The sequence below is a fragment of the Notolabrus celidotus genome, chromosome 11 (genome assembly GCF_009762535.1).
Source record: "Notolabrus celidotus isolate fNotCel1 chromosome 11, fNotCel1.pri, whole genome shotgun sequence".
In the NCBI taxonomy this organism is placed as follows: Eukaryota; Metazoa; Chordata; class Actinopteri; order Labriformes; family Labridae; genus Notolabrus; species Notolabrus celidotus.
In genome coordinates, this window is record NC_048282.1 from 2,594,344 (window position 1) to 2,609,818 (window position 15,475).

The window sequence follows — 15,475 nt, forward strand, 5'->3', positions numbered from 1 at the left end:
AGACCAGACCTCGACTTACAAAATTCACTCCTGGCTCAGGCAGGTTAAAACAGAAAGTACTTTAGTGTTAAGAGAACTTCAATGAGCTGACTGTACTCTGTTTAGGGGAATAATACAAGTGGCTCCAAATGGAGGATAACACAATGGTTATTTTGTACAGGTCCAGTATAATACCCACAAAAAGCAATTTGCTGAATGAGCATTTTTATTATTACTATTATTATTCAGAATAACATGAAATAAATATTGTTTAAACATTTTTTTGTTTAAAAACAACCATTTGAATTAACTAAAATCATAAACAGAGCAATACTACACCAAAAGCTGTTAAAGATCAGTAAACCCACGGTTTATACATAGCACCAGTCCACACTTCTGTTAGATGTTTCATCAAGAAGTTATTTTCTGTTGAAATATTTAATGTATGTTGAAGTGTTCTTTGTGCTCCCTGATTAAATCTGTGGCCAAGTTGTATTCAGTCTGGATTGTACAGTTCTTTGTACGTTTTTTTATCAAGAGAGGAGATGGGGGAAGTCTGAAGGAGTAAAAAAAAAAAAAGAGTGCAGCTTTTGTCTGAACAAAAAGACAAGTTTGATTTCAGTATATACCTATTGTAATGAATAATTGTATAATATGTTTTTGCAACACTGTGATAATAAACAAATAAGAAAAAGATAAGTAAACCCTCAGAAATGATAATATATCATGACAGTGCCTACAGCTCAGTGTAATGAAGCTAAGTTTCAGTTAAATTAAACCCTATGTGAGTGCTCCTTCACCTCGTGCCCGCGCAGGTGTGGCTCTCAGGCTCGTGCATGTTACCCCTCCCCCCAAAAAACTACAAACCCGCGCTGCGCGCTCCCGTGAAGTAATTCATTGTATCAGTTGTAGACGGGAGCGGGTAACATCGATCCACTCCGGACACAGTGAGAAACCCTTCTGCTTACCTCGGAAACTGCAGGTAAACTACTTTCTGTTCTCTCACAGCGCGGTGTCGGAGCTCCTCTCCGTGTTCTGTAGTTTATGAGAGGAGGGTGTTATTTGAAAAGTTCCCAGGAGCGATGAGAGGCCCTGGAGTCAGACATGGAGTCAGAGCCAGGAGCTAGCGAGGTAACGATGTGCTAAGTTAGCCTGAGAACCGAGCGCCGCTTCCGCAGTTCACTCAGAGCCGGGGGGAGGAGGTCTGTTAGTCTGTTAGGGAGCCTGAAACAGCTCGGCTGAACTACACGGTGGACTGCGGGGGAACTTGTTGGACTCTTAGAAGTATTATAGCAGACCGTGTGGGATTCAGTCTAACAATGAGACTCTTTACGGAGCTCCGCGGAGCAGCCGTTGGAAGCGGAGCAGATTTAACCGCTACTATCTGAACACTGTCCATCAAATAAACTAGCATTTTACTTTCTTTTAGCACAATTACTCTACTTTAGTATATTGTGTTCAGTATGGGCTCCTAACCTGTACTTAAAGTTGTAACATTTACCATTATCTTTAACAGTCTGAGGACTCATATGTGTGTCTCGGTGTTCCGTTTGCTTTGGGGCCACCCACCCATTCTTCCACTGCGGACACACTGGCCATCTGTTGCCTCTGTGATGACGCCATCTTTCTGCTGACCCACCCAGCAGCGAGCTGCTCTAAAAACAAGCTTTACTTCACACTGGAGCTCTGACACACTAACAGACTACTTTACTGTGCATTAGCTGTGTTGGCCGGTGAACCACACGTGTGAGAATAACTGAACACAAACGAGCTGTGAGATCCTGACAGACTTCATTACCTGATTACTGATGGTGTGAGTTTGTGTTTTATACACAACTTCTAAGAGTTGATTGAACTGAACTGCATACTGTGACAACATGTAGCTTTTATTAACTGTAGTGTTTTACCTTTGGGGTGGTGTGTTGTACATCAGAACACACGATAGTTCCCCTTGCTGCAGCTAAGGGTGGAGGCAGGCTTTATTGTCGCTGTCTGTCACCCTTGAAGCCATTAACTACAATTTATTCTCTCCACTGCTGGAATGGATGGAGGTGACAGTGACTTGACTGAAAACCAGGTACATAACATGTCCAGTGGATAAACCTGGCTGGAAGCTTCCCCCAGTACCCATTGCTTTTTAAAATTTCCCTGATTCATTTAGTTATTAAAAGGACAAAACAAGCATGTTACTTAAAAGACAGTATCCAGTGTGGATTGATCATATTTTATTCTATTTTAATTTATCTTTTTTAATTTAATTTAATTCTTTTGTCTCTTATTTTATTCTATTCTAATGTATCTTATTTTATTTTATTATATTATATTTAATCTTATTTTATTATATTTTAATGTATCTAGTTTTATATTTTATTTGATCTAACTTTATTACAATTCATTTTATTATATTCTATTTTTACCATTATTATTATTATTATTATTATCATTATTATTATTATTGTTATATTTTTAACTATTATATTGTTGTAGTCCCCTGTCCCATGTTGTAAACTGCTGGAACAAAATCATTTCCCCCAATGAGGGATCAATAAAATATCTCATCTTATCACTCAGTTAGCATTTTAGTTGTTTTTCGGCTTGCATTGTTATTCCCTCTCAAGGGTTAGTGCTGATTTAAAGTTAGTAACTTTTAAAACTGTTAAACGTATAATTATATAAATATATTTTATCTGGTCATAGTCAGCAATCAGCAAGTTTTCCTATTCATAAGTTGCTCATGCTAGTCTTAACAAAGCAGCAACCTCCGGCCGTGAGAATTGAAGCCAGTGCAGAATTGTTAAAAATTGCAGTTCCTCAAGTGTCCACTTGAGGCTGGCTCTGCAAGTACCGGACACCACATACACACCCATTCATAGAGTTGATCTTTACAGCAGAAATAAACATGTTTACAGCCTGGTTCAAAAAAGGAGTCAAGATTAAGAGTTTTCCATTGTGAGAGGCACAGCTGACTTGATTGACAGGCGGGAACACTGTAGCTGTTGGCAAAGAGGCTCAAAGCCCGCCTCTTTACATCACAATCACTCAACAGAAGTTAGGTTCAGTTCAACATTTCCAATATGGCTGCCGCCAACGATTGGCTTCAAAACAGCCCTTGAGGAACCAGTGCTGAAATGTTTAGATTTGATCCCTGTGGCTATCTGTCTGAAGGTCAGAGGTGTCAGTGCTTTGATTACTAATGTGATCAATGACCGCCTTTGAGCAGGGTCTCTGGTTTGGTCTCATTTGTCGTTGACACTCTAGTCTGATTACCCCATACGTGAAAAGTCATCACGGTGCAGCCACACAGGATAGATTGTCTTTAGCGCGCTCTTTCACAATGTTTGTGTTGCATACGGAGGTTAAATAATCACTTCCTGCTCTCTTCAAAAATCTCTCCACCCCAAAAAACACACGTAGGGTGTCAAAAGATGGCAGCCGCCAAGTTTCTGCCAGGAGCTGAAATATTCATCAGTCAGCTGTCAGTGAGCCGGGGCTCATTCTCCACGCTAAAGACTGTGTGGGGGACTTCCTGGCGTGTTCACACGCAGGCTTGTAGGAGCAACCGGTGCCTGTGTGGGGTTTTCTAAAGGCCAGGCTGATGATTCATCAAGTACACAGGAAACGTTTTAGTAATACATTTACAACAGTGTCATTCAAGGAAACAATGCTTAATGAATGGTGTTTAAGGTCACATTTATTGATCATCATAAACACAACAGGTTAGTGTTAGGATTTAAAAAAACGTCTGTTGTTGACATATGAGTGGGTTTCAAACGCCTGCTACCTAAAATACTCAGTTTGATGTTTCTCTTTAGTGTGTCCTGCTCACGATCTAACTATCCCTCTTAATGGGATCCTGTTGGGTTAATCCTCTCTCCTGATCCATTGTTTGTCCTCCTCTAAATTTCATGCCATTGTTCCTCGTTGGCTCGTCAGAGATTTACACATGTAGCTCGGTCCTACTTGGATTGTGTTTGATTAGAGATGCACGTCTGTCACTCCTTGAGTTTGGCTATCAAACGTCCTGTACAACCTGTTTTTGAGTCATGGAGATGCAGCTCCATTACAAGTGAGAAGTCCCTTAAATGATCAGAATATAAGAGGAGCTCTTTAGATTCAAAGTGAGCTCTTTACAACACCGACTATCTATGAAATCTGATCATTTAAGTGGAATTAAATGTTGCAGTGTGGGTGCACTTTATAGAAATCAAGGGTTCCAGTGATATTCTAAACTCTCCTTTTCAGTACGACATGAACACTACTGAACAAACAAACAAAAGAAACTCAAACACACCCCTTTACAGCTTGCGTCATCGTTGAGGTGCGTGCGCTTTTTGGCAAAGGAAGCAGCGTTTAGCTACGTTCATTAAGACGAGTCATTAGCAAACTTTAATCACTGAATTAAAACTCTACGCAGCATCAAAGTGTCGGGTTGTTCTGTGGTCTGTTGTCAGAATCGATCCTCCACCACGACAGCTCTCCAGAATCCAGACACACTGGTGTTTTGGTGTCAAGAGTGACCGTGCTAACTGGCGACATTCAATCGAACGTGTCAGTGATTGTCGCGGTTACAACAGCTGTTGAAACATGGAAAGAGTCATCATGAATGCATCCTAGTTTATTGTAGGGATGGGCATTTCAAGCCAAAATACTATCCGATAATCATTGACATCTATTTGACGATTCTTTGAATAAGCAAACACACACACACACCTGTCCCATTAACATCCTGTTTGTGTGTCAGTCTCATTAACCAGCAGCAGGACGAGGTGTTGCTAGTAGCGTGCACTGTCAGCGTCTGTCTCCATCTTTATGTCTGTGTTTCTGTGACGCAGTGTGGTGTGTATGTTAACATGTTACAGCCATGTTCAGTCTCTGGAAATACGTGTGTAGTAGTGTGAGATTCAGAAACAGAGAAAATCGCTGGGACTGACGCTAATGTTTTCTTCTTCTTTAATTGGGAGAATCTGTCCATCTAGAGCTCGGCGATATTGAAAATGATGTTATCACATTACAATTCTTCATATCAGTCTATCGATAAATATCAAATCCTGATTTCATTTAAATGTAAAGTCAGATTTTTGCTCCTGAGTGAAAGTCAAAGTTTCAGCTGTGTTTACATTAAGCTCCAACATCTTTAAGCCCCGCCTACCTCTCACCCTGCAACATGATTGGCTGTTCAATACGGTCTTCTTCTTCTGTCTAATGTTGGGTGGCAACTAGCATTTAAGGCTCATTAGCGCCTCCTTTCCAGTGGTTGTGAGGTGTAATGACAGGTTTATGTATATCAAATTTTTATCGAACATTTGTCATGTTTATATTGAGAAATATTATATTGTTATAATTATCGTTATGGAATTATCACCCAGCACTGCATCCATCACATATTAAGACACTTCTGAATCTCAAAAAATAGAAGACAGAAATGAGGAGAATCGTATAAAACAGCCTTCAGCTAGCATATTAACAGTTATCATGCTATCAGAGATAATGTATACTTAGCTGGTTGTAATGCTAATTAGAATCCTGACATGGTGAGACAACAATAAATACATTTGTATTGCATGTTGGACCTTCTTTGTTGGAACTCAGATGTAGTTTTGCTGTACAGGATGGTATCAATGAATTCATTAGCTTCCTGCAATGCTACTAGTTCTGCAGTCTGCACTAGTCTGTGTCTGTGGCTGCAGGTTCATCCTGGGTCAGTTTGCTTGATCCAGAATTATTGACCACTCAGCTAATCGTTATTAGACTGCTGTAACAATCACATCAGTGTGTTTCCACTAGTGTATGTTACCCCGCTCTGTTGAAAGACCAGTTCAGAGTTCAGACTGCTAATGGAGATTTTCCTGTTGTTTATTGCACCCATTGTGCCCCTCCTTGTTGTGTCTGGCTCATGCCCCACTTAAAGGTTTCCTGCATTTCTCCCCTTAAAGAATAGAGACTCAGACCGACACCATCGCTGAAACCTAAGCTACATTATGAGCCCTAGCATCAAGAAGACCAGAACAAAGAGGGGCTGGAACAATCTGCTTGTGAGAACCTTGGTAACAAAGGGGGCACATTGTCGATTACCCCTCTCACAGGCCGGTCAGAGGTTTCAAACACGTACCCTGAACCCACAAACCTCCAGGCTACAGCCGCCCCCATTTCTGTCTTTCCTCTCTGCCTCCAGTCACGGAGAGGACGGTCTAATCTTTTTTGACACCGCTGTCCTACTTAGAGTGTACATCTGCCGTTTATTGGATGCGTGCTGCACCTCGTACTGCTTCAGCGCACTTCAGGGTCAGGAAGTAACCAGAAAAGAGATGGAATCAGAAGTTATTTCTCACTGAGCAATGATAGAAACAACATTTGAATACTTTGGTGTGTAATAATGTCCCGGTCCATCAGAGCAGGTATCTTCTGAGGGAACACACAGCGGGGAAATGTGCTGTGCTGTTTAGAAAAGGCATAGAAAGGGACGGAGCTGAGGACAGTGTACACAGTTTACACTTGCTGAAGAAGCAAGCTGTACACAAACTGCTGCATGGACAGAAACCGCAGAACTCAAGGGGGAGGAGAGGGGACCGTCGAGGGCCAGAGACAAGCTTCTTATCAGGAATATGCAGGAACACAAAGTGGTACCTCCTATTTTTAACATTCAACAACGGCATGAGTTCTGCAGCTCAGTGGAAACATTCAGAAGGAAAGGAAGAGGTTTGAGGGAGTGTGCTCTAAGCCACACCTCCAGCTGAGTCACAGTGGTGAAGATGGCGGAGTAGAGAGGTGATTGACACCCCGCTGCACCACACCCTCTCTGATCACAGAGGATGTCATGGATCTGATTTATGACCGTGTCCTTGTACACACAGAGGTCCTGTGACTGTAAGAGAGCTCCTGTTGTTTGTTGATGCTCAAACCTCACTACAACATCTACTTCCTGTCTCTGTGCCTCCTGTCTGAAGGATGCACGCACCATTTCCCAATAAGGACACATCCAGACTGCTGTCAGTCACAGACACGAGCTAAAACACTCATTTTACCCCAACTTCCCCTTACTCTGTTGGGCAAGTTTCTCTCCCACGCCCACACTGACACTTCAGTAAGGTCTTCACTGTCACCGATTACTGGAAACCCGTCTTTCATTGACTTCCTGGTAGCCTTTGTCTCGTGTGACTTTGCAGGTTTAACTTACCAGCAGCTTGAATTAAAGTTTCACTCATCGTCTTCAGCCTTTTTGACCCTCAGCATGATGTGATTTCAACACTCATTGACCACTTATTAGACCAGGTTCAAGCTTTGCAAGACTACAGATTTACTCCTCTCACAACCCCTAATAGAGGCTCTGAAACTCAGGTTCAACACTGCTTCTTCAGCTCTGTGGTCAATGTGTCAGGTGAAGTGTTGCAGGTTGCACAAGTGCAACACAACTTATAGACCACTTGTTTGTTTGTTTGTTTGATGTACTTGAAATAGAATGTAAGGTCAGATCATGAGTAGAGTTAATTTTATGTGAACACATCACAGTTAGTTGTACATTTCCTGTTTCATTCTACTTATTCTGCAGCTGTTTCTGTATCCTCTTCATCATCACCTCTTCCTCTGTCACCCTCCAGGGATGGCTGCCATCCGTAAAAAGCTGGTGATCGTTGGGGATGGAGCTTGCGGGAAGACCTGCCTCCTGATTGTCTTTAGCAAGGACCAGTTCCCTGAGGTGTACGTCCCCACCGTGTTCGAGAACTATGTTGCTGATATAGAAGTGGACGGCAAACAGGTGAGACAATTACACTACTAATCCATCTTTCTCATGTCTGAGTGTGTAATCCAAACCTCACTTAATCATCAAGCTTCATTTAAAAACACCTTTCAAACATATCAATTTAACTCAGTGTGTTACAGTGACTGAAAACAAGAAAGAAGCAGACATTAAATAATTGAAAATATAATAAATATTGAAAAACAAAAACTGATTCTAAAGAAGAGACTAATGCGCACCAACAATAATAAAATATGTAATTAAAAATAAGTTCAAGCATCAAAATGAATAGTTAAATAAATCAATAAATAAATAAGGATAAAAGTTGAAGAATAATAAGGGTACTAAAATATCTAAAACCGAGTAGACAAATAATTTAAAAAAGTAGTTGAAAATAAAGAAAATAAAAACATTAATCAATTAAAATAAATTAATGTAATAAAATATATCTAATTAAAAAATAAGTTAAAGCGTCAAATTAAATAGTTAATTAAATAAATAAGAAAGGATAAAAGTAAGAGTAATAATGGTACTAAAAATGATTTTAAAAACTGAGTAGAAACATAATTACAAACAAGTGGTTTTAAATCAATCAAATAAAATAAAACATGAAAAATGAATTTAAAAAATAAAGTAATAAGATATATTCAATTAGAAATAAGTATAAACATCAAAATAAATAGATAAATAAAGAAACAAAAAAGGGTAAGGATAAAAGCTGAAGAATAATAATGGTACTAAATAATATAAATAAAACTGAGTAGAAAAATAAAAACAAACAAGTAGTTCAAAATCAATAGAACAATAAAAGAATATTAAAATCAATATAAAACATTAAAGTTTAAAAAAATATATGTAATTAAGAATAAGTTAAAGCATCAAAAAAAATAGAAAAGCGCAAGGATAACAGTAAAAGAATAATAAAGGGACTAAAAAATATAACCAAAACTGAGGTGACAAATAATAATAAAATTTTTTAAGATAAATAAAACAATAAAATAATATTAGAATCAATATTATAAATCAAATGAATAAAATCCAGACTGAATAAAGCTGTAGTAGAACCTTGTTAGAGGGCTATCTATGCTACTGGAAAATGATCTTATACATACAAACTCTCTGAGAATTACCAACTTTAGTTTGACACTTGTGAGTAATCTACTCTCTTTGTCTAAACGTTGTAACACACCCCTCCCTCTTCAGTCTCCACAGTGGTTCATGTGCTGGTATCAGGGCTAATTTTATTCCCGGGTGCTTAATCATGCTCAACGCTTTAATTCTACCTCCAGGGCCAAGTGAGCAAGTGTTGATAAAGCCGCACTGCTCCGTTTTCACATCTTCCCTGTTGTGACGCAGTCATCTGCTAAGCCTGTTATTTCTCTCCTGGGAGCTTAGTCAGAGACCTTCATATGAAATGTCTAAATATTTCTCCATGTCTGAGTGTTTGGATCTTTATGTCACAGGAAACACTTGAAGTGCTCACTGACTCACTCATAGAGGTGTGGCTGTTGGTTTAAACTTAAAGGCATACATAATCATCCGTCATATCCTTAAAGATCTGCGTGTGTTGGGTTAGTATTATAAATATAAGTGCCCTGCGGTGACGTTAAGACTCGTCCTGACTTGTGTTTGGGATGCGCTGTATTAGAGCCATTCTGGAGAACCGCAGCAGCTCATCAGTCATAAACCCTCACGACCTGGTTCCGGGTTAATGGGATTCTGGGACCTACAGTCTTTTATTGGCTGGATGATTTCCAGCCCTCTGCGCTGCTGAGGAAGACTCCAGCTGCGTTTTGTCAAGAGTCACACTTTTCTAACTGTCTTGATCTGGTTTCCTTTCCCTATTTAGCTCTGCTGTCTGCTCAGAGATTTCTTTGTGGGTCACTGTGAGGGTTTGTACTGTGAGGCTTACGTGTTGCGTGCTGGTGTATTCACCGACATGAACTAACACAGATTAATTGTCTTTTTTACATTTCTGTTGCCTATCAGACACTAGGGTGAATGTTACGAGAGGCAGTTGTGTGTAGAAATGTTAATGTAAGCAGTTTTTTCTCTGTATTTATATGGTGAATGTAAACATGAAACCAAGAGCATCGGCGTCTCTGTAAAGAGAACTTATTAAAATGAGGTTTCCTTTTTTTACCCATGAAACTTTCACTAAATCCATGTATTTGTTTTGTTTTAGTTTCTTTACACCTTTATTCTTCAATTGCTATTAGAATAATATTAATAATGTTGTTAATGATAAATAACAACAATAATGATTTAAATAAACAATATTAATAATAATTAAAATCATAAAAAATAATGAAAAAAATTATAAACATAATATTGATAATAACAATAATAATAAAATAATAATAACTTCAATAATATTAAAAACAATATTACAGTATCAACAATAATAATAATAATCCTAATTTATACAGCACTTTTAAAAACAGGGTTACAAAGTGCTTTAAAGACAAGGAAGAAACTAAAAGACAATAAAGGAGAAATGTGAGGAAGACTGACTAAAGGTTTAAGAATCTGCAGTGAGGTAAGAGCAAGAAGAAGGGACAGAGATAAAGAGGAAAATGATTTTGCACTGTTTCTTTCCCATGGATTAGACGATGATTCTTTTTAAAGTTCCTCCTCAGGATGATGCCGTTGTCTGTTTAATCATCTCATATAATCATTTCATCAACATGAAACAGACATGATGTATTTACTTCTCCCCCCCTCCTGGTTTCCCTTCCTCTTCCCGTTTCTTTTGTTTCCCCTTTTTCTCCCTCCGTCCTTCCCTCTGCCCTCTCCAACCACAACCTGCGTGTGTGTGTGTGTGGCAGGTGGAGCTGGCTCTGTGGGATACTGCGGGTCAGGAAGACTACGACAGGCTGAGACCTCTCTCCTATCCAGACACTGATGTCATCCTCATGTGCTTCTCCATAGACAGCCCTGACAGCTTGGGTGAGTAAAACCACGCAGACACACGGGAGGACAGACGGATGAATAGACGGACAGGTTCACGCGTGACACAAAGAGCCACATCATGGTCTCTGCTGTGAAAACAAAGGGGGGAGAGTGTATCAGAGCTATTTTCAGGGTCTGCAGGTTGTGTCTTCATCCTGTTGGTACTCTTCATACCAGTTGTACAGGAAGTGCACACACACTCTCAGACATACACTAGTTGGCTTTGCATAAAACCAGCTACTAAAAGATGAAGGTAACTAAAGAGCATCAAGTGAGAGGAAGTCCCACATGTATTAAAACAAAGCTGGTTCTCACTCCAGACTCTAGTTTCCCTCAGACGTTACATTTCAGCTTAAAGCCTTAAAGTTTCTGCTGACACAGTGAGACGTTATCACGCCACCCCACAGAGACACAGCAGCGCTTCTTTCTGTGTTTCTTCCTCTGTTCAGAAACAGAATTATCTCTTCACAATTTGAGTTAAAGTGCTTCATAAATGTTAGTCTCTTCAAAATGCTGACTCTATCAATTAGTAATTTAAAAATGGAGGTCAATTCTGCTCCATCACATACTGTAGCGTTGATGAAACCCCTCCATAGTCGGTGTCTGTTTTTGAAATTGTAGTAAGAGGAAGAAGTTAGCTGCTTTTCAGGGAGTTATGGAGGATTATTTATTCTAGTGTGTTATTAGCTGTTCCCGTTTTTCTATTTAAGTGGGACTTACACATAGTTATATTTTTCCACCCACTGACTCAGAACAAGAATGGCATTTAACCCATGAAAGTGCCCAAATGCTGCTTTATTATCATTTCGTAATCAATAATTTTGGTTTATCCCACAGCTAAATGGAATAAATACACCAGAGATTCATCACTTCTGTTGCTTGAGCCTCACCTTTTAAAGAAAAAAAACTCCATGTACAAACTTGATTGAATCTGGCTTTCCAATGATCATTATTGATTCTCCTCCTCTTTCTCCTCTGGTCTCTCACAGAAAACATTCCTGAGAAATGGACCCCAGAGGTCAAACACTTCTGTCCCAACGTTCCCATCATCCTGGTAGGAAACAAGAAAGACCTGCGTAATGACGAGCACACACGCAGAGAGCTAGCCAAGATGAAGCAGGTAACTTTGTTTTCCTTCATTTCAAAGGTTCACAGTGTTGTTTGTTTTAACATTGTGGGAAGTGCATGTATGAGGGCTGTAGAATGGTAGCAAGTATTGGTTTAGACCAAGCGGCAATTCGGTCTAAAAATATGACGCCAATGCTGAAGTGTTATAAACTGCAGTACATAGAGGATCTGCTTGAAGCTGGCTGCAGAAACACCAGAAACCACATACACACCCATTCAAAGAAGCTGATCTTTACAGCAGAAATAAACATGTTTACAGTCTGGTTCAAAAGACGAGTGTAGTCTGGATAGCTCACTTCTTGATCAGCACACACTGTATGGGGTGAATTTATTCATAATGCAGCAATTTAGAAGATACTTAGATTACAAGTCTTCCATTATGAGAGGCACAGCTGACTTGATTGACAGGCGGGAACACTGTAGCTGTTGGCGAGGAGGCTCAAAGCCCGCCTCTTTACGTCATATTCGTTCAACAGCAGTCGCAGCCAGAGGTTGCTGCTTGGTTTTAACTGGTTAGCTAGCTCATAAACCCGTATCTTAAAGACTTCTGAAGATTCACAGGTTGACTGATTGTGTTTCGTCTCTCAATCGAACAGGAGCCAGTGAAGTCAGAGGAGGGCCGGGACATGGCTGGACGCATCGCAGCATTCGGTTACATGGAGTGCTCCGCCAAGACCAAGGACGGCGTGCGGGAGGTGTTTGAGATGGCCACCAGGGCGGCACTGCAGGCCCGCCGCGGCAAGAAGAGCAATAAATGTGTACTGCTGTAGAGCGGCCACCACATACGGACTGTTTTCACCCTGGGATACTTTCCCTGGGGGTGGGGGGGGGCTTGGGAGGGACTAAGAAAACTAGACGGGAGAGGGAGGGAGGGGGGGAAGAAAAAAAGTGCAGTACATGACTACCGCTGTAAAATGGCTGTTTGTTGGACTGAATTTACCCAGGGACCTGGATTTGGGGAAGCTTTGATGGAGCTGGATGGACAGGTGGAGAAGTTGAGGAGGGGGCACAGCACATGACCACCGCTACAAACCGTTGGACTTATTACCTGTGGTTCTCCATCAGGGGGGAGAGGTTACACCAGCCACCGGCCAAACGCTGGGACATGTAGTCTTTTCAACAAACCACTTACACTGATCATTATGAGATCCTGGTCTGGTCTAAACATCTAGCTGACATATAAACTTGATTGTAGGTGACTTCTGGGATTTTCCTGCGACTTGAGTGTGAACAACAAACAAAGGTTTAGTTTCTGGATGAATCGGCACATGGAGAGAGACAGCACAGTAAATGAGTACCACTGTAAACAGCCACCAGTGTGCTATTCATCCCCAGGTGATCTCCCCTGGATCTAGGGCTAAATGTTGACAGTTAGGATCTGAAGGATGATGTGCAGTGGTGTGCGTGTGACTACGATGAGATGAGATTCATCAAACCAGGGCAGTTTACAAAGTTTTGCACATTCAGCTCGCTTGTTGTACGCTGTAGTTTCCTGGACAGGCCCGAAAATAGACAAATCGCCAGTCATCGGAATCAAGTGCTCCTTACGCAGGTGTGAGTTTGATCAACTGTTAATTTAACTTCCAACACAAAAAAGAAAATCTGTCGTACGGTGAGACATTTCCAAAAGTTTGATCTGTGACTGTCGTTGCGTTTACGGAGTTAAACGGATGGTCACGTGCCGTCACGTGCTCGGGCCATTTGTTTGGTGTTATCAGAGAAGAGTGGAGCTCCATGCTCACGTGTCCAGCTCAGTCTGTCACTGTGGCTAATCCCGTGCTTACAGACTCGCTGGGACAAACACAGTTACCTGATCCTGAATGTAATGTTTGAAATGAAAGATTAGCTGTCAAAGCATGTTTTCTACTTCTCTCGTGCGCTATTATCTGATCTGTAATCGTAGAGCGGCTCTCGCCACCAGCTGTGGTCCAGCTGCTGCTTTGAAGCCACCATAGCACTGTTGTAAAGGTCACTGAAGAGCAGCATGGTTGGTTTGTCTACTGTAGGGAGTCATCAGCTGCAGCCTGATGGTCCTTTAACATGAACTGTGTTCTTTGTATCGGTGGAAGAGGCTGGGAATCGTAGTCTCTCTGAACCACAAAGGTAGCCTCCAACCAGTGCAGACTCTGCCCTGGCTCAGCTCCCAACCCTTCCTGTTCCATGAAGCTGACTCCTGGTGCTCATTTACCCCTGGCTTAGACCAGGACGAAGAACAAGGAGAGGATTGTGTTTACATGCCGACAACTAGAAGTCTCTGTATTCAGATAAACAAGTAGTCCTTCCACTGTGTCGGCATGTCTAAAGGTCCTTTATAGAAGAAGTAGTTCAATTTTCAGGGTGAAACATGTGCCTGAGATAAACTTGATTTCACCAAACACGTCTGCCTTTACTGAGGAACGGGTTGTGTCTGATTGAGCAGTTCACTCAAGAAGACAAATGTGTCATATGGGACGCAACCTTTAATACAGAACTGTCAGGTTGGGCAGTTGATGAGTTTAGGTCAAGTCAAGGCAGACGTCTGAGAGTGACCTACCTGCTGGATGCTGGAGACGTTCTCTCTTTCAGGTCTTTCCGTTCTAAAACGTTGAGCGTGACCGGCTATATTTGGGATTATTCCTCCCTCCCTGACTCTGGTTCAGGCTCTCCTGACCGTGTCGTACCCTCCTGTTCTTCCTCCTGGCCTGCTTGGAGGAGCCTGTTCCAGAAACCCAGTCTTGTGATGTTGTTTTTAAACTTTTATTTCCTGCTTTATAAGAAAAAAGAAGTCATAAATATGTTGTCTATCAGTATTTAAAATAGGAGGTGGACGATAGGGGACTGCTCATGTGTCGTTGCTTTAGTTTACTCTCATGTGCTTTAACTGAATTTTCTTGATGATTTACTCGTGGGTGTAAGGACCCGTCAATCATCACTGCCAAATGCTGTTGTTAGGCAGTCAGGAGAAAGGCTGGCCTCTCGGCTGCCTGTCTAGAACATCACTAGGACCACATGTGCTGGCTCTTTTTCTGTTTGTTTGTTTTTGAACACAAACTTGGCTGAAGAGACAAAAAAAAGGAAAACAATGTTAGTGTCCTTATTATGTACAAATCAATTTTATTTCTACTTTTTAATGTATTTTTTAAATCCTGATTTGTGGATGCTGAAGCAGTGACATAAACAAAGGAACAGGAAAACCAAGCTGTATGCAAAGTCTGTAAATATGAAATGTGGGTTTGTTCATACTAGACTATACACACGCACAGGACTGGAAACTGTATTTGTAAACTAGCTTTGGTTTGTGTAATAAATTACTTTCTATAACACTCAGCTGCTTTTCATTGTGGAGTATGAATGAAGGGATTGATCAGCTGTTAAAGGAACAGGACTCTTGATTTGTGTTCTCCGCCTGAACACACCTGTAATGGACGAATTCCCCCGGATCCGTCCCCGCTCTGTTACAGCACCAGATCTGATAGGTTTCTATTCTAGTCAGTGTGTTAACTTCCTCTGGATCCGCTCCGTTGCATTCCGGCTGCGTCTCTGATCTGGCAGGTCGGAGTCCTCCTGATCAGATACACAAGACTTCTATTTCTGATGCCGGAGCACAACGCATCAATCTCAACAGAGCAGATGGAGCGGGACAGGAAGTCAGGCACCAAAACAAAATGAAAACATCCGGGTAATTTTCAGAATAAAACACTC

General features: G+C 41.0%; 1 protein-coding gene across 1 annotated transcript; it reads left to right on the top strand.

Moving 5' to 3' along the window:
- The first annotated feature begins 833 nt into the window (after positions 1-833).
- On the top strand, positions 834-15,100 carry rhoab (ras homolog gene family, member Ab). The gene is made up of 5 exons (XM_034695024.1): positions 834-961; positions 7,575-7,732; positions 10,543-10,663; positions 11,656-11,786; positions 12,391-15,100. Exons 2-5 carry the CDS (start codon positions 7,577-7,579, stop codon positions 12,562-12,564), a joined length of 582 nt encoding a protein of 193 aa, XP_034550915.1. The 5' UTR covers positions 834-961; positions 7,575-7,576; the 3' UTR covers positions 12,565-15,100.
- The last annotated feature ends 375 nt before the right edge of the window (positions 15,101-15,475 follow it).

Coding starts and splice junctions, on each gene's coding strand:
- rhoab (XM_034695024.1), top strand. CDS start 7,577: ATGGCTGCCATCCGTAAAAAGCTGGTGATCGTTGGGGATGGAGCTTGC. Junction 10,664..11,655: donor AGACAGCCCTGACAGCTTGG/GTGAGTAAAACC, acceptor GGTCTCTCACAG/AAAACATTCCTGAGAAATGG. Junction 11,787..12,390: donor AGCTAGCCAAGATGAAGCAG/GTAACTTTGTTT, acceptor TCAATCGAACAG/GAGCCAGTGAAGTCAGAGGA.